Source organism: Haliotis asinina, chromosome 8, assembly GCF_037392515.1.
Source record: "Haliotis asinina isolate JCU_RB_2024 chromosome 8, JCU_Hal_asi_v2, whole genome shotgun sequence".
Classification (NCBI taxonomy): domain Eukaryota; kingdom Metazoa; phylum Mollusca; class Gastropoda; order Lepetellida; family Haliotidae; genus Haliotis; species Haliotis asinina.
Window position 1 is genome coordinate 8,833,706 of NC_090287.1, and position 23,495 is coordinate 8,857,200.

The 23,495-nt window shown below is 39.4% G+C and overlaps 3 protein-coding genes across 5 annotated transcripts in view; all 3 read left to right on the forward strand.

Annotated features, from left to right (window-relative positions):
* The first annotated feature begins 1,850 nt into the window (after positions 1-1,850).
* LOC137295436 (ribonuclease Y-like) lies at positions 1,851-7,502 on the forward strand. The gene is made up of 3 exons (XM_067826803.1): positions 1,851-2,115; positions 3,239-3,361; positions 4,894-7,502. The coding sequence occupies exon 3, from the start codon at positions 4,917-4,919 to the stop codon at positions 5,868-5,870; it is 954 nt and encodes a 317-aa protein (XP_067682904.1). The 5' UTR covers positions 1,851-2,115; positions 3,239-3,361; positions 4,894-4,916; the 3' UTR covers positions 5,871-7,502.
* A 2,754-nt stretch (positions 7,503-10,256) lies between these two features.
* LOC137294795 (ELKS/Rab6-interacting/CAST family member 1-like) lies at positions 10,257-16,863 on the forward strand. Of its 3 annotated transcripts, XM_067825906.1 has the most exons (3): positions 10,512-10,651; positions 11,608-11,662; positions 14,710-16,863. In XM_067825906.1, exon 3 carries the CDS (start codon positions 14,731-14,733, stop codon positions 15,646-15,648), a length of 918 nt encoding a protein of 305 aa, XP_067682007.1. In that variant the 5' UTR covers positions 10,512-10,651; positions 11,608-11,662; positions 14,710-14,730; the 3' UTR covers positions 15,649-16,863. The 3 variants fall into 3 exon arrangements, with proteins under 3 accessions (XP_067682009.1, XP_067682008.1, XP_067682007.1); XM_067825908.1 differs by lacking the exons at positions 10,512-10,651; positions 11,608-11,662 and adding an exon at positions 10,257-10,346; XM_067825907.1 differs by lacking the exon at positions 11,608-11,662 and having other exon boundaries at positions 10,506-10,651; positions 14,710-16,582.
* A 1,621-nt stretch (positions 16,864-18,484) lies between these two features.
* LOC137295099 (lachesin-like) overlaps positions 18,485-23,495 on the forward strand; it is a 77,336-nt gene continuing 72,325 nt past the window's right edge. The window contains exon 1 of the mRNA XM_067826389.1: positions 18,485-18,557. The gene's annotated coding sequence lies outside the window, so the exon portion shown is untranslated. The remainder of the gene's footprint in view (positions 18,558-23,495) is intronic.

The following is a 23,495-nucleotide window of genomic DNA, read 5'->3' on the forward strand; positions in this document are numbered from 1 at the left end:
GATTGCTTATATACACACACAAGATATTCTCAACTAATCCTGGACCCGTGAAGGTCCCGGGGTATAATAGGCCTTCAGCAACCTATGCTTGCCATAAAAGGCGACCATGCTTGTCGGGATTGGGTGGTCAGGCTCGTTGACACATGTCTTCGGTTCTCAATTGCTCAGATCGACGCTCATGTTGTTGGTCACGGGATTGTCCGGTCCAGACTCGATTATTTACAGCCCGCCGCCACTTAGCGTAAAACTAACCTCACTCACTCACCCAGTCAATCAAATGGTACAGTGACTGCACGGATTCGATAGTTTTAAGTGTATATACAACACCTTCACCAATGGGAAACTCACACTTGTATTAGAATGAGTGACTTTAGTTTTACGCCGCTTTTAGTAATGTTCCAGGAATATCACGGCGGGGTACACTAGAAATGGGCTTCACACATGCATTAGCATGAAATCAGCGTGTCTGGATTCATTACAGGGGAAACTTGTCCAGCTGTCTATCACCGCTTATCCACCTAGTACAGTACACAACATCTAAGTGAGAACTTCTGTAGACAGCCTATAAAAGTCACAGTTGAGGTCAAGGTGTGGGGGTGGTGCAGCAGAACGAGCGACCAGACAGAGAACCCAGCCTGTGTTTGGTAGTACAGGTCTCATGGTGTTGAAAGATGTTTTATGCAGGTACCAGGTTAGAGCTTTTCATGTCTCGAAACGAGGTTTTGACAAAATGAGCGATGTTGATCTTTTAAAGACTTCCATTTCTTCCAACCGGGGCAGAAAACATTAAATAATACTTTTACTCTCAGAAGAGTGAATGAAAGATTCGCAATTCAACCTGGATGTTCGCCAATGGGTGCGCTATGTAGTGTATGTTACCCTCCCCATATTGTCTGTGCACCATCTTCATCTGGAAAAGACTGTCAAAGGGATATTACTGTTTCGACTGGGTAAGAACAGTTACAAAATGTTCCTCAAAGTGGCATCTCATTAGCTTGAAAACCTACTTATAAACCGTTTATATATAGTGAGCGGTCTCTATCCCCTCCATAATTGAATCCGAAGATCATACAATGGAACATACATTATTTATTATACATGACTTGCTCAATTTGTGAGCAGTAGGGGGATTGTACATGTGTTTAGTAGATGTTTCTTTAGATTCCACACAAAGTACCAAAATGACAGTACTGGTATCATGTAATTCCAGTTATCTGACCCGTGAAGGTCCCGGGGTGGAGTAGGTCCTCAGCAACCCATGCTTGCCATAAAAGGCGACTATGTTTGTCGTAAGAGGCGACTTTGCTTGTCGTAAGAGGCGACTAACGGGATCGGGTGGTCAGGCTCGCTGACACATGTCATCGGTTCCTAATTGCGCAGATCGATGCTCATGTTGTTGATCACTGGATTGTCTGGTCCAGACTCGATTATTTACAGACCGCCGCCATATAGCTGGAATATTGCTGAGTGCGGCGTAAACCTGAACTCACTCACTCCTATTATCTTACTAGTCAATTGTTCCAGTTAAGTCAAGCACAAACATACCTGCGTCGAGAAACAACGACAGCATATCATCGTCGTCAAGCATATCTATTTTCACATATATATCAACATCAAGTTTATTTGTCAGGTATGACATTTTGATGCAAAGATTTTCTTTAATTCGGACAGAGATGTGTTATACTATAAAACAAACGAGTATTTGTGAACGTATGTAAATTATGGCAGTATCGCGAGTGATTCGGTATCTGCGCTGGTCTTTATCTCCAAATGTTTTGTTCGTTCCCCGAGAGACGCCACAGGTGTGAGTGAGTTTTTTTACTTAATCATACCTGGCTGCTGGTCCCATTAGTGATTGACTGTTTTATCTTAGTCGGATTCTGTACAACCCGCCGTCATATAGCTCATGTTACTACATACTGGGTATAATGCTGGCAAAGCGGACGAAAAAAAATCGTTATCTGCTCACCATTCCAGTGATCAACCTTGTGCTATAACACTTTAATGTATGACATCAGCTCACATGCGTGCGATACTTCAAAGGTTGGATATCTCTTCAAACATGAACTTGTTGTCACAGTCAGCAGGAGACGTTTAGCCAGGCTCATATTACAGGTGAGTGTCGAATACATTTTCTTAATTTCTCAGAAATGAAATAATAATAATAACAATAAATAATAACTCACATCTCTGAAATTATCTTACTTCACTTGGGCTCGTGTAGTGTTTATGCCATTTACATCAGTGCTGCGATGCAATTCAGAATATCGTCACTGGGAATGGCGTCGTACTCTGTTGGCGTCAGTGTTGTTTTGAAAAGACGATGGATGTTTTCAGTAGATTTTTCGACAGGAGCCAAAAATATTAAGAAATAATCGACAATATAGAAATTATTGCCTTCGCTTGCGTGTCATAATAATTTTAAGAAATCAGTCTGTCCATCGATAATACCGATGATATGTAGTGTTAAGCAGTCTAAGTATTCTTGCCGAAACAGAATCCTTTAGCCACTGAACTTGGTGAAAGGTAGATTATTATTTTGTGTTTATTGAAGATGCTACAGAAAAAAAAAATACATTTGCAATTTATACGGCCTTGTTTTCATTGTATTCGTTTTGTGAACTGTCGTTTTGGGGCGGGATATATTGACCCTTTCACAGACGAATTATTCATAAAACCATGCCTTCGTTATGGTCAGAGTTGTGCAATAGCTTTGAACAGTTATTTGTCATGGCGGTGTGTTCTTTTAGTTCTTATCAGTAATGATCAAAAGTGTTCCATTTTGAATTCTAGTAGACAGCCAAATTACAAAATTATTATGGTGTACCAAGAATAAAAACTCTCGAAATAATTGCATTTCAGTTATCACACCTCCATCTGCCTGTATCTTGTGTGAGTATGTTTGAAATAAGAACTCACCTATGAAAGAGGAAAGGGACAGCTTCATCTGAGTGGTTTTGTTGAATTGAGCCTGACACTTGAAAGGCTTTCTTAACCATTCTCTCATTACAAAAGTAGAATAGACTGACATCCATCTATTACCCATTTTACCCTGGATTCATCTATGCCTCGGTCCTATGTTTTTATTACCTCCCTTTGCTGGCTCTGCATTCTCACAGTTGCCAGTCAGCTAAGATGCTTCACAACCAAGCTGGTCAACAAAGATAGCGGTCGCAGCTTGACAGGACCGAAACTTTAAAAAGGTTATATATTTAAGAACTCATTCTACCTCTTTCAGAGTAGCACTGCATCAGTTGTGTTGACGACTTCAATCCGTTAGATGATTTAAGAGCGAATGTGAGTTGTGATTGGTACGCCCAACTTCCACCGTAGACACCTGATTGGACTAAAACCAGCCAAGGTAGGTAATATAAACATCGGGCCTAGTCGTTGAGCAACCAGGGTATAGTGGAGATTTATATACCTTGGAGAGAATCGAGGATGTCTATCATCTTACCTCGCACAGAAATGTCGTTTTCTGATTGGCTAAGCGCTTTACTATTATTTTCAATGTATTCCCTTACAAGCGAGTAACATGTCTATGTTCCCTGCTGGGAATGCTGAACGTATTTTGTACTTGGTGGTAGAAATTCTTTATCTTGAATAATACTGAATCACGTATGATGTGCAGGAATTACCGATGTTTTGCGAATGCAAATCGATGAAAGGGTGGTGTGTGTGTGTGTGTGTGTGGAGGGGGGGGGGGGGGGGGGGACTCTAAATCTGTTTTTCTTGTTTGCAAAATCTACCGAAAGCTCCAAACAGATCTGTACCCCTGCTTCAGCAATTCAAAATTAACATTGAGATTTCGGTACGATCAATAACCTGTTCTCTAGTCCCTCTCTGCCCATGGGTTATTTTCACAGATTATTTCAACGAAAACATGATGGTATACTGTTACATATGATAGGAGTGTTTACTTGCCTGCAGAGAAGTGTAGGTCAGTTATGTGTAAAGATCGTTTCAGGAAAGAGTGTTTGGACTTACGTCGTGGAAAAAGTGGATACTCGCTATCTTGTGAGTATGTGTAAGCTGTAATATTACATGTGTGGAACTGTTAATAATCAGTTGGTCCCCCTTTGAACTAAGTAAATTCTAAGATCAGATGTTTAAGGTGAAAGGTGAAAGAAGATAAAACATTGTCATGCCCACGTCATTTCTCTGAGCGTTCTCAACTCTGTCACGAGAAAGACTTTTGGAGATCATACGGACAAATCAAGAGTCAAGTGGGAGCACACCATACACCGACGACAGAGGAACTGGCATAGTTTTATGTTTTCTAACGAAAACAGGTTGAAGGCATATTGTGATAGATCGGCATTAAATAATGGTGTTTGCAAAGAACATACCACACAAGTAAGACGACTGTATACTAGTAACCACTTGCCTTGCGCAGTAAGCGACGCGCGCAGAACATCTTATATATGAGAAGCACGCGGGAGCGGGCTGATCTGCGTTAGGAGGCATTTCAAACGAATTAAGTGGTCATTTTCGTGTATACTGCCAAAAGTATAATTTACAACTTCGTCTGAAATGAAAGACGAGAGTTTTAAACACGAATTTTAGTGAAAACATCAATCCAATCGCTAGTAATCAAAGGGAGTTCCCCATGACGTTCCTTTTCTCAGAAAGTTGATGGAATGGTTGGAAGCGTTTGGTTTGATTGGAGATTTTAGTGTGAAGTGTGTGAAGTGTGAAAGTGGGATTATGGGAAAACGCAATGATTCGAATCGGAGTGAGGGTTATGTGTCGCTTCGATGTAAATATGGCTTCTGCGCATGTCACGTACACTTCCTTGGCTTATTGTATTTATGAACATAGATCCTCTTACAATTTTGGCTTATTAGCTTTGAGACCTGAGGAATACATTTCACACGAACACTATGTTTTCAGATAATCAGGTCAGCACAATCAATATGGCAAAGAGGGCTACAGTGAGAGGTAGAATGAAACACGAGGATGAACTCTGTATCCAGAAACACATACTGGAAATTGAGAAGGGAATTGAAGCTAAAGACTTAACAGGACCTCTGTTTTCAAGGAAACTTATAGATATGAACGACATGGAGTTCATTCAAGCTGGAGACACGCGCCAAGAGAGGGCTAGGAGACTTTTAAATACACTTGTCTTGAGAGGTCCAGCTTCATTTCAAGGATTTATCGAGTCTCTAGAAGTAATGGGCTACGATGGACTTGTTAAATTGCTGAGGCCTTCATACGAAAGAGACCTTAAGTCACTGTTGCTAGACAACGAAATGACAACTGACTTGAAGGGTGAGGTGGATATACTCAAACAAAGGGTTGGACAAGTTGAGCAAACTAGTGCAAATATAGAAGATATTAGAGTGTTGAGAAGAGATGTCACCAAGGAATTAAAGAGCGTGAGGATCACCCTGCAGAAGATTGAGGAACTTTCTCGTATAAGTAAAGAGACAATCCTTACAACCAACAGTCTTCGACAACAGCTTGACGAGAAGGAGCAACTTCTTGCAGAGGCCAGAAAGCAAATTGTAGAATTACAAGCTAAGGTTGGTAACTTGGAGGCAGAAAATGCACTTCTCAAAGGTGAGATTGTGGATCAACGGAAGCAAATCGTTACTCTGAAAAAGGTAATGGGGGAAGACAAACAAAAAATGGAAACCCGACTCCGTGAGATGGAAGCTGCTCAAGAACGCGACAGGCGAGCCACACAAGCCGAAATCAACAAGTTGAGAAGGGAACAGCAGGCTAACACAGATCAAATGATAGCAGCGCTGCAATCATTGACTGGGCCTGTGATTGACAAACCCGTGAAGAAAACCGGAACATTGAAGGGTATGTTGAATGTTAAACCAATTGTGCCGAGGCATAGATTTCAAGATAAAATATAGAAAAATTCATAGTAGGAAGACAAGATTTCAACCTTTAATCTGAACAGGAGCTTTTGTTCCATCCCTATTTACTGACTTTAACATGACGTAAGGAGGTACTCGGGGGAAACACAAAAGGAGAAGAGAAGTAATGTTAGAAGTGTCAGAGTGTTGGGCTGTCTGAACTGGCATTATTAAAATGAAAATGCAAGGTTCTAAGTGGATTACAGAAAAAGTGGACAACCTGCACTGCGTAGGAACTTAAGTCTCAGCAAACTCAACAAATCACCGGCATCAATCGCCTCCTGTGCATTATCCCTAAAGTTCAAATGGTCACGTCAGCAGGAGTGTGTACAGAAAGGTATCAGCACAGCCTCATATAATGGCGTCTTTTAGCCCGTTTTCTATTTATATAATTTAACATGTGTTATATTTGGGATTGCACTTTGTTACGTATGTTACATTTGATCACTTTCTAGATGACATTGTGTAATCATTTCATTTAGTCGTGTTGTTGTCATAAGGGAGTTTTGAACATTCTTTTCGCGAAATGCCTGTCGCTATGGCCCTGACTTCGTAGTGTATAATTCTAGCATGAATGAAGCCGCTATCATACATGTCAACCTCGTTTCCAAGTATTCCGATCGTTTGATATGTATTATCTGAGTGGTTTGGGGAACTATACACTGTATCTTCTGTGAAGTGCATAATATATAGACAACATGGGTTGGATGGGCAATATATGGGTTAATATATGCCTGTAATATATATTAGGCAGATAAAGAAACTCTGCATTTAAACAAATGTAAAATCTAAATTTATCAAACCTGTGTGGACATGACGATTTAAACTCAGAGAATAGTGACATGTATCCAACTTGCATACTCGTGCCACGTTCCATGACGTCAGTGGTTTCATCCTTGAGACGTGCAATACATTGTTCCACGTGCATTCCGTGGAAAAAGAAACAGAGCTAATGAATGCCACACAATACTGTCACTTTGGAAAGCTCAACCCTTACACTTGGGACCATTCAAAAAAATTAAACGGCTATTGAAACGTATAGCATACCAAGGCTAACGTCTGCACGTCATGGGGGCTGTGGGATGGTCCGTGGGGGAATGTCTCAACGACAAGTTGTTGCACATTTCCACTGCCATCGGAACACCATTTCTGCACTGGTGAGTCGCTATTAGAACACAAATGACGTCATCGATCGGCCATGTTCTGGATGTCCACGTGTAACAACGCCAAGACAGGACAGATGAATAAGGGTGACCCATCTTCGCCACGAGTTTCAGACTGCAGTGATGACTGTCCGAACCAACCCAGGACTTCGCCGTATTCACCTTAACACAGTTCGACAAAGTTTACGTATTCACGGGATCGACGTTTACGCCGAATTCCTCGTCCGCCAGATAACGTCCTTGACCTTGCAACAGAACTTGAGATAATCTGGCACGTTTGATAGGCTCTATGCGTTGTCGATGCGTTGCTGTTCTCAATACCGATGGCGGACATACCAGTTATGGAGCTTGTGATTGGTCGTTTGACTCCTGTCTCGTGACGTCGTTGTGACTGACTTTTCAATTGAAATTCTCCCCGACTTGTTACTGTCTCATGATCCCTCCATTAAAGTTTATGTGTACCTTTGATATTGTTATCGTACTTATCAACTGGGATATTATTTTGACAATGAACAATTTCTTTGTGTGGCTGGTATACGTTGGACAGAAGGTCGGTCTAGGAACAGGTGTTAGTATCTTCGTAAGCTTATAAATGTCTATCTTTGCGTTATAATTCACTCCATCTATCATAACCAGACATGAATTTTCTTGGATCGCCGACACGTGACGCCATGTTTGTTTACACTGTGAAAGTTGTCCATATAATTTGCATATGACCTCTCTCATTTGCATCGATATCTGTTTTTGACCCCTGTTGATACCGAAATTTTCTGTTGATAACGCTATCCACTGTGTAATAAATATATTTTCATTTACAACTGTAATGACACTGTGTGCAAATTATTTAGAAAGACATAAACAGGTACGAATTTTTGGTGCGTTGTGATGTAGTCAAATTATACTTGCATAAATCATGATTGTGTTGCAACACACCATGTGAGCGTAACAAGCAGTCTGTCTTGTCAAGACCGACGTATCATATCTTCCTAACGTGTTCCTAACTGAAACTGCCTTCCATTCTAACGAAGTGACGGGATAAATTTCGAACGGCCAAGAGTCACTTGTGATAAGATTATCTTGACGTCTGTGTCAGCTATGTCTAGTCGTTGTTGGGAAGACGCAATTAGAGCCAATATGGTGTTATTTACAACACTCTAAAGACCGTGTCACCCTCGTCATAACGAACATACAGTTTATGCTGTTACCCCAATATTTATACCCCCACAATTTATTCATTGTCAGAAACATTTGAGAAAATCCGGATTGGAAGTGATCCCCAGCAGACCAGGCTGACACATATCACCATCGTCCTCACGTTTGGCACATTGTGATCGTTCATTAGGCGTTATCTGAATATACATCAATGATGATTTTTTCACATAAGTATTTACGGCTGTCGTAAATAAGCGCTGACTTCCTGGTGTGTGTTAACAATTACTCCCTATGCCATGCTTGATGATATGTGACCAGACGAGATCCATCGTTAGGGGCTACTCGATTATTTCGGGACTGCCGTCATGTACGTGGACACACGTCAGCGGGTCTAAAACAACAGAATATGCCGGGCCAACGCGGAGAACTAACATTTATCACCCATGCTTGCCATAAAAGGCGACTATGCTTGTCGTAAGAGGCGACTAACGGTTCCCAATTGTACAGATCGATACTCATAAAGTAGACCACTGAGTTGTCTGGTCCAGACTCCACTATTTACAGACCGCCGCCACATAGCTGGAATATTGCTGAATGCGGCGTAAAACTAAACTCACTCACTCACTCACTGGTGTGAGTCAAGCGTGTGTGTATTCAAGCATTCATGTTTAATGGTTCTGTTTCTCACTCACAGCTGTCATTTTATTATGGACTTCTAGAAGCGACATTATCGCGTTGTCGAGCATCTTACATACCTTGACCTTGAAAACTGTCGCTATGTCGCATTTTGGCCCTTTGGATGAGTTAAACATATCATTCAAAGTGCAACAGTCCGAGAAATGGCCAAAATCTCAAGCTGTTGCATTGTTCCGGTTAATTCTCCTTGTTTTTGAGAGCGCGAAAATGTCTTTGTAAAGTACTTTGTAAATTAATTGCAATGATCAGAAACTGTATTCAGTTGATTTAGACATTGTCTGAAGCGATGGCATCCTTTCTTCTATGTTATCAATAATAGGTAACATAAGACGTACATATAATTCCAAGCCGATCGCAAATGCGTGACATTTTAAAGTAGAAAGCCCCATTCAACCACTTGAATGTGACGATAGAGATGTCTATTTGCGAGCGATAATACGATTATATTCACCACGCGGTTGAACACCCTGGACTGCGACACGGATCTCATGCATTTGTTGTCAAGTCGGATAGTGACTCTTGTGGCTTGACTACTGTAAATCATATTGATTGTGTGAATGGTAATAAACATGTACAATGTGGTTTGAAAACGCTTTATGTTGCCTTTAAACGACTTAGACCAGAAAAATGGGGAACAGATAACTGGAGTGTTAATACTATCGGAAACATGGTACAATGGACATGTCGTTCCTTAGTTAAATGTACGTTACAGTGTTGAAAGGCAATGATGTCAATAATACACGGAAGATTGTATGATATGAAAGCAAATCTTGAAGTGGTACAGGTTTTACTCGGAATAAGAAACACGAGTGTATCGTAACATATGACTACAATCGACTACATGACACATGTACGGGACTCATTGACAAGCATGCTGTAGCATACATTAGATGAAAAAACGGTAAAAGGCTTGATGATATTCAAGTACACATGTTGGTACATCTCACAACATACTTGAAAATCCATTGATATTACACAGCACGGCGAAACTTAAATAGCATGACTTGGCGGTAGCAAACTTGAAAAATATAGACAATCGCAAAAAGGCAGTCTGGGCGTTTGGTAATCAGCAGCTGAATACAGGTTTATATTCCTGCCCAGCCCGTGTGTGTGTGCGTGTGCGTGTGCGTGTGCGTGTGCGTGTGCGTGTGCGTGTGCGTGTTTGCGGGCACGCACGCTTTTGTGTGCGTTCTCGAATATACGTGTAGATTACCTGACGTAATATGAAAGAGGCAGTAAAACGGAGATGTTTGTGACCTTAAGGTATGAGAAAGGGTGTTTATGTGCAGTTTAAGTATGCGGCATAAACGGGTACAAGACTCCCTTCCGACATATCAGCTGCGCACCTGACACTAGGACTATTAACACATTCAGGAAACAGCTCTCAAGCCCAATCTACAAGTTGGAGTCGACGTCAGTGTGTTTAGGACCTCCTCACAGGCGGATCAGAGCAAGTTGTCAGGTATGTCCCCTACAGCGGTGATATAACACATGTTAACGTTACTTGAGATTAGTTGGGTTATAGATGGCAACTTGAACCCCTCCCGTTAGGAATTATCTCATATGACGAACGTAACAACTTTCAAGGCATAGACACACACGGAAACGCTCCGACAAAGACACAAACAGACATTGAACTGAAATAAATCGCCGAAGGTCGTGGTTTGGATATTGGTCGAGCCTCTATCTGTCGAGTCCACAACACTAACCTGTAGGATTACTTATGCAGTGGCGTTTCTGCTGCAGATCCACCAACGATATTACAAGGTAATTCGGTTTACCCGAATTGTTTCTAAACTAATTCATCAGTTTCACGGTAAAATATTTCTGATTCTTTGTTAAAAGAGAAAAATAACTGTTTCACTGAGTCCTAAATGGACAAATGATTAACAACAACGGAAACGTTTAATACCCGTAAGTTCGTTTAAACATGATTAGTTTGTTCATTAAGGGTGTCCCTCCAATCCCCATTGCGGTAGCATAGCGGTTAAAGCGTTCACTCGTCACGCCCGTGTTCGATTCCCCACACGGACACAATGTGTCCATTTCTGGTGTCTCCCACAGTAATATTGCTGGAATATTGCTGGAATATTGCTAAAAGTGGCGTAAATCCATACTCACTCACTCACTCACCCCACAACTCTACTGACTGACTCTACACACTGGTAGTGGGTTCCTACACAACGTCATAGGGTAAAGATATCACTGACGCACTCTTAAGAAGGTGTATTCATTACAAATGATTAGAATTATCTGTTATATAAAGTAGTGCTCAGCGATCTATATCAGGATGGTAGATAATCGAGTCTTGACGAAATAGCTAAGTGATTGTACAAAACGCTCAATGCATTGGGGTAATACACTAGTACCACTCACTGGTACCTGACAACAACATATCCTACTACTGGCTGACCTGTTTCCATCCGCGATACCCATTTGTGAGCTCTGTTAAACATGAGGTAACTCCTCGTCCATACAAAGAGTGGTTTCAAAGTCAGTGCATGTGCAAGGGTATGTTCTTGGTCTTCTAGGCAACGGATTGTGCAATGTATCATTTGGAGAGGAACATAAACACCAATGTCTTTCACTAGTCATATAAGCATACCTTTTCAAATGCCTAGGCCATGTGTTAGAAGCAGCCACCACCGGGTTCGTGTACGACCTTTGAATTCCAGACTAAGCGGTAGCGTGTCGTAGCTATAATATTTATGGCTTGCTTACAGCGGCGTCAGATATCTTCAGTTACATAAGCCGGGCACAGGAAACCAAGTGTATAAGGTAAAAGCTTTACTGTAAAGTTTGAAATGCATGATATTCGTAATATTTTTATTGCTTGTGTTTTACCAAAGGCAATGTAAATAGAAAACGTATAATGCCTATCTTCCTTGGAAAGCTTTACGTGTGAAAAACTTTAAGAGGGACCAATATCTTGTCAGGTGAAAGATGTTTTTAGTCTCATTATCTCCTACGTAGAGATAATGAAACTAAAATATTTTTACTAGTCCGACGTAGGAGATGCTAAGTCCTACGTAGGATTTGGTATCTCCTGTTGGATATTCTCGTTATATGTTAATGTACATTAATTTGAACTGGCCAAGTTAGTTCCCCAAGACATTGACACCAGTTCCTTTTTGACTGTTTCAGTCATTGTTTTAGAGTTTACAGCCGTGTGTTTCATTTACGTTTAGAGTCTACAGTTGTGTGTTATATTTACCTTGGGAGTCTACTATCATATGTTTCATTTACTCTAAGAGTCTACTGTTTTCTTCACCATTAGACTCGTGTGTTCAACTATACTACCCATCAAAAGTTTAGGCTCACTGATGTATACTAAAACAAATTCGTAACGTTGGCAAGATTATTGTCATGCGTTCAACAAATGAATAAACACGGTGAAAAATGGCAAATTCTTATCTAACTTTACGCCAGAAACGCAGCAGTTCACATGCACGATATTTGCACATGCGTTTCAGCAATTTGATGAATCATCCTCGTGCAATTAATCTGCATAAGATTTGCAGTTGTTTCCCCCAGGTCATCTGAAATTCATCTTCGTTGTAACCATGTATACATATATAACATATAGTGGGTGTTTTAAGTGAGACTTTTGGTGGGCAGTATACTTGATGCATATTACTTTCATGTGTTGGGCCGACTGTTGTACTTTTCTGCCTCGCGTTCGTCCTATTGTTACGCGTTGTAGTTAGTTGCAGTACATTTTTCTATTATGCGCTGGATATTTCAGAGGTCGTTGCACATTAGTCATAATCTGTGTGCACAGACGTGTCTGTCAGTTGCAATCTATGCGTACTTTTGTCCTTATACTTATACAAACAAAAATAATGACAGTCTTTTGCCTTTTTAAATTCCGTATTGCTTTACGTCGCATTAGGGCCTAGAGAAACTGCCTTGCAGTTTGATTTGTGCGCTATACAAGAACACTTATAATAATAATAATAATAATTCAACACTTTTCCACCCCAGTCAACTTGTAAACAATTACGAGAAAACAAACCGCAAACGAGCGTTATATCTAATCCAACCTAGCCCCATATGAAGACAAGCAAAACTTTCGGAGGACGTGTCATAACGAGAATTTCATATCAGAAACTTTTCTCCCCTCCTCTGTGTGTGTGCTTGCGTAAGTGCGTGTGTGCGTGTGTGTATCTGTGTGTGAGAGAGAGTGAGAGGGAATACCCATAAATGCAATTAGATCAAGGTCCACGTTACCCAAACGTAAAACACACACACGCACACGCACACGCACACACAATAACACTGTGTAGTAATACTGCGTTAGTGTCATAAATATGCATTAACGTGCATTTCTACTATTTAACGTCCTGCATGACCAGACATTTCTCAATTTAATAACCACACTTCATAATCCGAACCTTTAAAAGGATATATTAAGTATTACATGCCAGATAGTATGTCCTACGTACGAGATAGTAAGTCCTACGTACGAGATACTAACTCCTACGTAGGAGATACTAACTCCTACGTAGGAGATATTAAGTTCTACGTAGGACTTACTATCTCCTACTTACGAGATACTAAGTCCTACGTAGGAGATACTAAGTCCTACGTAGGAGATATTAGGTTCTACGTAGGAGATATTAAGTTCTACGTAGGACTTACTATCTCCTACCTACGAGATACTAAGTCCTACCTACGAGATACTAAGTCTACGTAGGAGATAGTGACACAAAATATTTTTTTCACCGTGGTCCTACTACGCTTCCGTATTGTGGTGTACTGTTATATAACATTATATTTGTTTTGTAATTCTGACATCGTGCATTGACATTGAAACATTATGAAGATATCTGTTAACGATCTCAAGTACCGTAGAAGAAGCAATGTTGAAGTTTGTAATGTGTGCATTCCCAAGATGGAACACCCGAGACTAGGTACGTAGGAGAACTAGGTTTGAAACCAACAAATAACAACGTTGGTGTTGTCTATATGTTGCGGAGATGACGTAAGCTGATTTGTAAGCCACCTCAGAGTGAATTCTCTTCGCCACATGAGATATGATGTGTACTGGTCTAATGCACACACGTATTCATACTGCATATTGGCTGATGACTGCAACCAGATGCATGACTTGTGCAAATGCTGCAACTCATTATTCCACCGCTTTTAAAAAATAAATTTGAAATTTTGATACGCACCAATGTCTGCGTGCTTGCATTTTATTGCAGGCACGGTGACACAGGTGTTCCAAAGCTCGGTATCTGTAACAGTTGAGTTTTTTGAACGCTTTATGACTGAAACATTCTCTAAGGCCATGTTCAAGCAGTCTATAGCTAGATGTCTTTGCCGCTTGTATGACACGACAAGAAACCAAAATATCCATCCTCACAATTATCACCAATAATGTGGTTTCAACTTTCTAATTTTGTTGAGTATATAACAGACAAGCTGTGTATGTTAAATACAGAGGATTATATACATATGATGAACATTTAAGTGGAGTAAGTCTCTGGACACGTTGTTAGGTACTACGTTATTTCATAGATCTCGAGGTCAGTAATGAGATTATATGGAAACATAAATCACTATTAACATACCTTGCATTTTACTGTCCATGGAGATCAGGGTTAGACTTGATCTTCACCAACCAATGCTTGTCGAAAGAGGCGGAATCGGATGGTCAGGCTCGCTGACTTGGTTGACATGTCATCGTATGCAAATTGCGTTGATCGATGCTCGTGATTGTTTGAACCATGATTAGTTATGCGTCCATATGGCTGGACTATTGCCGAGTGCGGCGTCAAACAATATCCAAGTCATTTACAGCATGATTTGTTCTGTTCCAGACCTAGAGGCATTAATTCACAATGGCGAGAGCTGTCACTGAGAAGGGAAACATGGGAGAGGATGAAGAGACAATCATAAGAGTAAATACACCTGCAATAGAGGGTTGTTTAGAGGTTAAAGACATCAACAGTATTCTGCTTGCTAAAGGTATTCTGGACTTCACTGACCGGCAGGAAATTGAATCTGCCTTCACACGGATCGAGAGAGCAAAACGGTTTATACATATTATCATAAACAGGGGTCCAAAAGCATTTAAGGAATTCATATTTGCTCTAAGAGAAAAGGGCTATAAAGATTTAGCTGACAAACTGTCTCAAGAAGAAACTGCTCATGCACTGACCAGACAGATCAAGGATGACCAAGGCGTGAAAAGACTTCACTTAGAGTTGGAAGGCTTAAGAATACGGTTGGGACAAATGGAAAATACTGCGGGTGAAACTAAACACGAGGTAAATTCAATTAGATGTGGGATTCAGCACATTACAACATCACTCGAAACAATTGAGACTTTGTCAAAGGAAAGTGAAACGGCTTTTACAACCATAAATTTGATGCAGAAACAATTGCAAAAGAAGGATGATGAGCTTACTGCTGCAAGAGAGGAGATACAGAAACTGAAGGCTGATGTTCTGAAACTGGAACAGGACAATGCAATATTGAGAGATGATTTACAGCATCAGTCAGATAATGTAAACAAACTCAAGGATCGGATGACAACGGTGACCGAAAAGAATGTATTTTTGGAGAAGGAGATTAAGGATACCAAGAAACAACTAACAGCTGTCCACGACAACTTCACTGAGATGATGGAGAAACAGAAAAAGGAGATGGAAGCAATGAAGAAGAGTGTGCAGGCATTACAAGGTCCACTTGCATCAAAGAGTGTAACTATAACAGCTAGACCCATTGTTCCCAGAAACAGGTTCCAGAGGAAATGATGATACCACGGGTATCCACTTCTTATCAGTGATACGGTTACTGCAACATAATTGTTCACATCGACAATGGATTAACTGTCGGTTGTGAATCAATCAGCTCCTTGTGATACGGTTCGCTGTGAAACTATAACGACACTTTATGTGTACGAAAGATCTGCTCTTGTGAAAAACAGTAGTTTGTAAAGTTACTTTCTGTCAGTTATCCAACGTATCTCTTTATAATATTATTTACAACATATTTGTATTTGTATTCACTGTAAATGTCATGTTTCTAGTAATAATGTCAGAAAATATTAAGCCAATCATCTTCAATCGTTTATTTCTGGCGATGTTAACATAGTATTTATTCTTGTCAAAGATAACTAAATCAAAACTATTACTATTTGTTAGATGTCTATTAATTAATTTTAGTATTAACCCAGAGATGATGAAAACATTAGCTATTACTTCAGAAATATATCAAATAACTTTATTGGTTTGTGTTAGTTACAGGCATTTATCTATTGAAATATACGTATCTCCCAAAGATCATTAATAATATAAATATAGGGTGCCAAAGATATGCTCCAATAACGCTCACAACCAGTAATGAAAACACATATTTATATATTTAACTCCTCAGAGAAAAGTATGATACGTTATTTAGTTGGTTATCAGAAACCACATTGGTCTGTTGACACATTAGGTGATAAACCCATAGGTCACCAAGTCCATAGACACAGGTAAACGTAGAGATAAATCAATATAAAAAGAGATAGGGTTATTGCAGATAATATAAGTCATAGAAATACTCACGTGACAAGCGCCCTGCACGTTGACATACTTCTAAGGCTAAATAAGAAAGTGAAATGTTTCTCCTTTTTCACTTTTATTTGTGCGCATAACAATTTTTATTGTCATTTATGCAAATAAATTTGACTTGGCCGCGTCACAATCATACATTTGTCAACAATAAGAATGAGTGGAAGTCGAGGTGACTGAGCGGGCTAAGCGGCTGACTTTGTGTGCTGGCGGGTTCGAATCCTGGATGGGGCTCAACCACAAATGTACGTCTAGAATTTGTACTTTACTAAGAAAGTGTAATCCCAAATATGACATATGTTTTAAGAATTAGTGTCTGTAAGAACGAGTGTGACTGAATCTCCAACTTATTAACACTTGCTAAACTGCCCAAGCTGCATTTCTGAGAGAAAAAATAAAAAATGTGTTCCTCCCTCGTCACATTTTTCTATGAAAAAAAATGAAAAAAATGTGCCTGAGAAATATTTATCTTTTAATGCAGCTTAACACTAAGCAAACAAAATACCCAAGACTCGAAGTCCGACTGTTGTGTTGCAGGTGCGCTGTGATGGTTTTATATGCACGTACAGTACACTACATTTGAAAGGAACCTGCTAGTTTTGGAACTGACTGCTATAACGAACTGCTTTTTGAGAGCAGTGATACATACCAACAACAGCGATTTGAAACTATGAAACTAAACATATCTTATGTTAAGTTGAACATAGTTCTGAGATTTAAATGTTCGACTGGCAAGGTAGAACTATGAGTGCTTGCAGTTTTGATTTCGCTTCCTCTTTATTTACTTTTGGTTTAGAATGCAGTTCACCGGTACTTTTTCACTGCAAACAGACTATAGATTTAGATGAGCCGTATTAGGTATGTTTGTTTGAAAGTCTGATGAGAAAACACATTACTTGATATATTTCAATCGTACAATGGAATAGTGTAGTATAATCAAGGAAATAATTTTGTCTGCTTTACCTATATGCCACACTGCATTGGATAAGATGTATTCAGGTTTACCCAATAGAATAATATTGTTCCGCTTCGTGAACAGTTCATATTTCACAGACAGAATCTACACCATCATGGTGTACAACCCGAAGATGTCTCTCTCTCTCTCTCTCTCTCTCTCTCTCTCTCTCTCTCTCTCTCTCTCTCTGTATGTGTGTGTGTGAGTGTAATGCAAAGTCACCGTCTAGGTCATTACTGAAGGTTGACTGAGACGTGCAAATGTATTTATAAAGCTGACATACTGAGTAACAGGATTATATAGTGCATCGCTGTCGGTTTTGTGATATATCGGGAGTATGTAGTGTATACCTGTCGGCTTTGTGGCATAAGGGGATTAAGTAGTGTATAGCTGTCGATTTTGTGATATAACGGGAATATATAGTGTATAGCTGTCGGTTATGTGGTATAACGGGATTATGTAGTGGAGTGAAGATACTCACAGATACTGTCACAAACATAATTAGCTCTGAGTCAAATTCACATTTTATTAAATCTATTGAACTACACAGTTTACTCTTACTATCTGTATTCACATACTCTGAAGTTCACTTTAAGTAGTAACTATTATGTTGCTTTTTACGCAACGTTTCTACTACAAACCCCCCTATTGGAATTGCCTGTTACTACCTTGAAATAAAAGTCCCAACAAACTCGAAACATACATGAACTGACGTGTGCCGTACCTTGTGAGCGTGAAAAGCAAAGTTTTTTATGTCCATAGAGATTGTCTCTGGGTGCGTTTTGGCGCAGAGTTCTCTCTGCTGCGTTTGGTCAACAGCTCTCGTGTCCATGTAGTGCATAGCTGTACGTCGTTTTTTTTGTCTGACTCTACAGTTCAGTGAACAGTTCATGATTGTTGATAATTGGATCACATGTGAATACCTATCAGATGAATATATATAAATACTGATGACCGTCATAGAAGGGAGACTTATATATAAATAAGAAGGGAAATAAGGAAGTTCAACATTAAATCAAGACCAGCCTGACGCATGCCGATACATGCTGCTCCTCTGTCTTCCTTCCCATGTGTTTGAGAAGAGTTGAGTATTATTGAGTGTTCAGTGTCACACACTTTCAAGCTATAGCAAGGTGTTACATTCAGCAGCTCGGTAAGTACAGTATGTACTCGAATTGACTGCATGATTGGCGTCCTAAAGTTGGTCAGTAAATAAAGAAACATACGATCTTATAGATACCAACTTCAGTTGCAAGAGGTTGTTATCCATAACTGTAGTTTTCTTTATTCGAAATACTTGTTTTCATATTACTATTTTATATTTACCTTAACCTTGGAGTCGAGAGACTAACGATAAAATCATGCCTAAGGTGTAATTTTTGAACAGACCTACGTTACTATCCTGGGATGTTATTGGTATGATATAGATGTGTCTTTGTGCCTCTTCAAGAACGGACTACATCTGTGAGTCCACAATGCTGTATTCGTATTAAAGGAAATAATATTCATTTATTACATAATATAAACATTTCCAGAAACATATAAATAATGATTATGAACCTAGATGTTGTATAAAACTACGTTAGAGCTAAGACTACCTTAAGTCAGTGTTAAGGTATGTCATTTACAGTCTTCTTAGAGCTAAGACCGCTTTGTACAACGGCACCCTGGGCTGTAAATCCTATACATTGAGTTTTAAGGGCTAGAATCAACAGATAAAACACTCATGCATGTGGCTATATATGTCAACAATATGACAAGCAACATTCGAAGAACCTAATACTAGTAAAGTAATTATATATATATATATATATATATATATATATATATATATATATATATATATATATATATATATATATATATATATATATATATATATATTCTCATTTTCTTCTGAGAAGATCAAGCATCGTCTCGACTGGAATAACGCTGCAGTATTTAACCTGACCCAGCTACTGAGTACAGACTATTCGCATGCATGTCTATCATACAGTGGATGGTTGGCAGGATAAAGCCAACGGATATTGTCGGTATCGCTGGGGTCATAGACTAACAGCTAGTCTCTGAAATGAACATATTTCACTGAAAAATCGTTCATAGTGAAAAATAATATGACGAAATGGAGCCCTGGGACTTTCTTCATTTTCAGAAGCTAAGGAAATCTAGACTTGCTACATTTTCTAGACTTGCGTGGGCCTTTTGTGTGTGTGTGTATATATATATATATATACAGTGTTCCCAGAAATTATTGAGAAAATCTTTGTTTTTTCTAATGATGCTAAGATTGGAAAAAGGGCTTTCACTATGCACTAAGCATACTAAATAAGGGAGACAACTCTTGAAGGCTTAGAAGGCAGCTCATTACGTCAAGAGTTATGTCTTGTCTGAGCAGACGGCTTCCTGTGTTGACATGGCAGAATTTACAGCAAGAGAGAAAAGAAAGCTCATTCTAGATGATTTTGAAAGGGGTGAGGCTGATGCTAAAATGTTAGCTTGTAGACATGGTATTCCTCTGTCTACAGTATACAGAACTTTGAAGAATATTCAAACAGGAACCGGGATAGAGCACAAAGCAGGGGCAGGTCGGCCTAGGAAATTCAGTGTTGTGGATCGCCGAAGACTTGGGCAGATTGTGAGTAGGGGCAAATTGAAAAGTGTTGAGAACATCAGAAATGAAATGATTAGCAGAGGAAGTCTTCAGGTATGCAATGAAACAGTTAGGCGGGAATTACAGAGACTTAATTGGGTGAAAAAACGTGGAATTCCCTCGCCGTTGATGAAAGATGCACACAAGGAAAAACGTTTAAACTGGTGTCGGGCTCATGAAAATCAAGATTGGGATAATGTTTTCTTTTCGGATGAAAGTTCTGTTTGGCTTTTCCGTAATTGTGTGAAAATTTGGACCAAAGATACTGTCAAACCTATCTACCAGCGACCAAAATATAGCCCGAAGTTTCACATGTGGGGTGGCATATCGGCACGCGGAGTGACGCCATTGTGTGTATTCACGGGAAACTTGACAAAAGAAAGATACGTTGACATTCTAAATGGTCACCTTCTTCCGACAGCACAAACATTGTATGAAGATGATTGGATTTTCCAGCATGATAATGATCCAAAACACACTGCGCGCTACACAAAACATTGGTTGTCGGGCGAAAATGTTCAAGTTTTAGACTGGCCCAGTTACAGCCCAGACCTAAACCCAATTGAGAATGTGTGGGGAGTCATGAAGGACAGAATAAACCAAAAGGGACTGAGAAATATTGAAGATATGAAGGCCGAGGTGGTCCAATATTGGGATACCCTGTCACACGATTACCTACAAACTTTGATGGGTAGTGTGCCTAGGCGTATTCAGGCATGCACTGCTGAGCGAGGAGGTCTAACAAAGTACTAAAACAAGACTGAGACTGTAAAAGGATGATGTTTTAACATGTTTATGTAAGTAAAACGCCAGAAGTTAATAAACGTAATGAGTTACATGACGCAACATGATTCTCAATAATTTCTGGGAATATATATATATATATATAAAATTCATACCTGGTTATGATATATGGAGCAGGTTACAAAGCGAAGATAGTCAGCGTTAGCGAGAGAATGGCACAGGACATCAAAATTTACTTATTTTTCAAAGGGTTATTTGAAGGTTTCTCAGGCTCTACCGAGTTTGTTATTTTTCAAACACAATCTCAGCTCTGTTGACAAAATACGCGCTTTAACATAAAAAAGGTATAAAGCAACAAGACATTGTACCATAATAACTTATCACACTCGTGAGTTTGGGGATGGTTAATGTCCTTCATTAGGAGTAAATGCATATTAGGAACTCGCCCAGATTTTGGGTGAAAACATATGCAGATGTTTTCTCAGATTTTAAATCTAAAAGCATTAAGAAGTTAGTGTGTAGATATTCTGTTACGGATGCAACGTACTCCATAAAAATATGTTACATTTGCATACAAAAGCGGATTCTTGCTTTCGGAGACTTTAGGAACCCACATCATCAGTACATGACGGAAGCACATGTGATATTCAGGGATTCTCAACGCTGATTGGTTAGCTAAGCTGAGAAGAAATTTGATTGGTTGACCGAACCACTTAATATGATCCAAGTTCATTGAGAAATTTTACCGTTTCATTGAAAATTAATAAAAACGTGCTGTACTCCCACATTCCGAGATTTAAAAAGAGAAAACATGTAGGTAAAATAATGTGGATACTCCTTTTATTGGACATTGTCCATTTGTCAATTTTGCAATTAAATCGTGATATAAATTCTGTCGCAGTCATTTTAAAATAAATAGTTTTATACCCATACCTGTTATACCCTAGTATTTTACTGTCCATCGTGACAGGTTTCATCCTTCAAAATGTTTTCATTTTTCTCATATAAATTGTTTTCGACACGATATGGGTGAAATATTGCCGATGTGACGTTAAATAGGAACTCACTCACCCATATTAAAATAAACAATGCTGTACTCGAGTAAATCCAATGGCACAACTGCAACACTCTTTCCACAGAACAAAAAGTTGTTCAGTCTTAAAAGTTGTTACGTTTCTTGACAGAAAACGTTTTCGAAATGTAGTCGTGGGATGGTCGTCTGTAAGTTTTCTCAATTTTCAACCGCTGACTTTCCCAAACTTGACAGGTTTTTGTCGAAATGTGTTTCACGATACACGTTTCATATGAATGAACGATTTTCAGGCGCACTGACTTGATCAAATAAGCTGTTATTGTGGAGTGGCTTTGATCAAGGTTTCAAAGGAATTGTGCGTTTGATGATAAAAGCACCAAAATTGGCCATCATATAAAAGAACATGTTTCAAATAATTCCTGATATGGAGGCACCTCAAATTTGTATCTTGTGCGCATGCGCGGCAGAAAAAACGGATATAGTATTTTCAGTGTGTCCACTTCAATCGTCAGCATTGCCATTCATTACACTCCTATAATTTTCATAAATAGTGATATACATGTTCACGAAAAGACAAGAAATATAAAATCTTAGATAAATGCAAAACATTTTGAAACAATTAGCACTCCCTTTTCCCAAAATGACGGCTAGCAGATAGCTCTTTAGCTGATGAACTGTTTGAGAATATGTGTGTATACTATTGATTGATATGATTACTACTGACTGAAAATGAACATAAGTGGCAGAAGAAATGCAGCACTATAAAAACAAGAAGACAAAGTCATCACTCTCCCCTTCAAAGGCAAAATACTCTTCATGAAGATGTCTACATGTCACGATTATGTCAAATGGTTTTGCGTGTATATAGCAAAGTGCTAAGAGAGTATGGAAAGGTTTTAAAGTCTGTTCCGGAAAAGATCACTGCCATCACGCTTCAACTTGCATCTGTATGTAGACGAGTCTCTACCAGTTAGGGCAACACAGGTGTAACCTTAGTTCTGTAGTCTCCCAAAGATAAGTTACTTCACATCAATCACCGACGTTAGACAAGTATCCGAGCCAGTGAAGATCAGGAAGATATCGTCTGGTCAGAGTCCTTTGCATCTATCTACATGGAAAGAGCACCAGACGTCAGGCGTTGGCCCACTGTTCATCCTGCTCATGAGAGATGTCACAGCAGAAGTATCCAAACAGATACAGAAGGAAAGTGACCAGTAAGTTCTCTACTCACGCCAAGCACCAACATTTTGTCAGGAGTTAGTATCTTGTCCTTACAAAGGGATGAAACCACTGATGCATGTGCAAACAGTTCTCACTTCCATGCACAGGTGTGAGAGTCAGTATTCAAAACACTGGCTCAGTCGTGTTTACAAGATGTTAATCAGTTACAATAAATCGTCTCAGTAGGGTAATGGTGTCATGCCCATAGTTGGGCTACTCTATTGCTGTTTCTTGTACTTGGTATTCATACATGTGTTGTCTGGTATTCTGTTTATTATCTTTATTATTACAAAGCAATACATCAATAAAGCATGATATACTTCTACGGAACGTTTTTGCTGTACTCTGCATTCTTTCATATTTCCTTATCTCTCCTTTCCTTCCCACCTCTAGAAAAGACAAACAGTAATTTGTTTGTCTTATGTGCTATTTTATAAATTTAT

Coding starts and splice junctions, on each gene's coding strand:
- LOC137295436 (XM_067826803.1), top strand. CDS start 4,917: ATGGCAAAGAGGGCTACAGTGAGAGGTAGAATGAAACACGAGGATGAA.
- LOC137294795 (XM_067825908.1), top strand. CDS start 14,731: ATGGCGAGAGCTGTCACTGAGAAGGGAAACATGGGAGAGGATGAAGAG.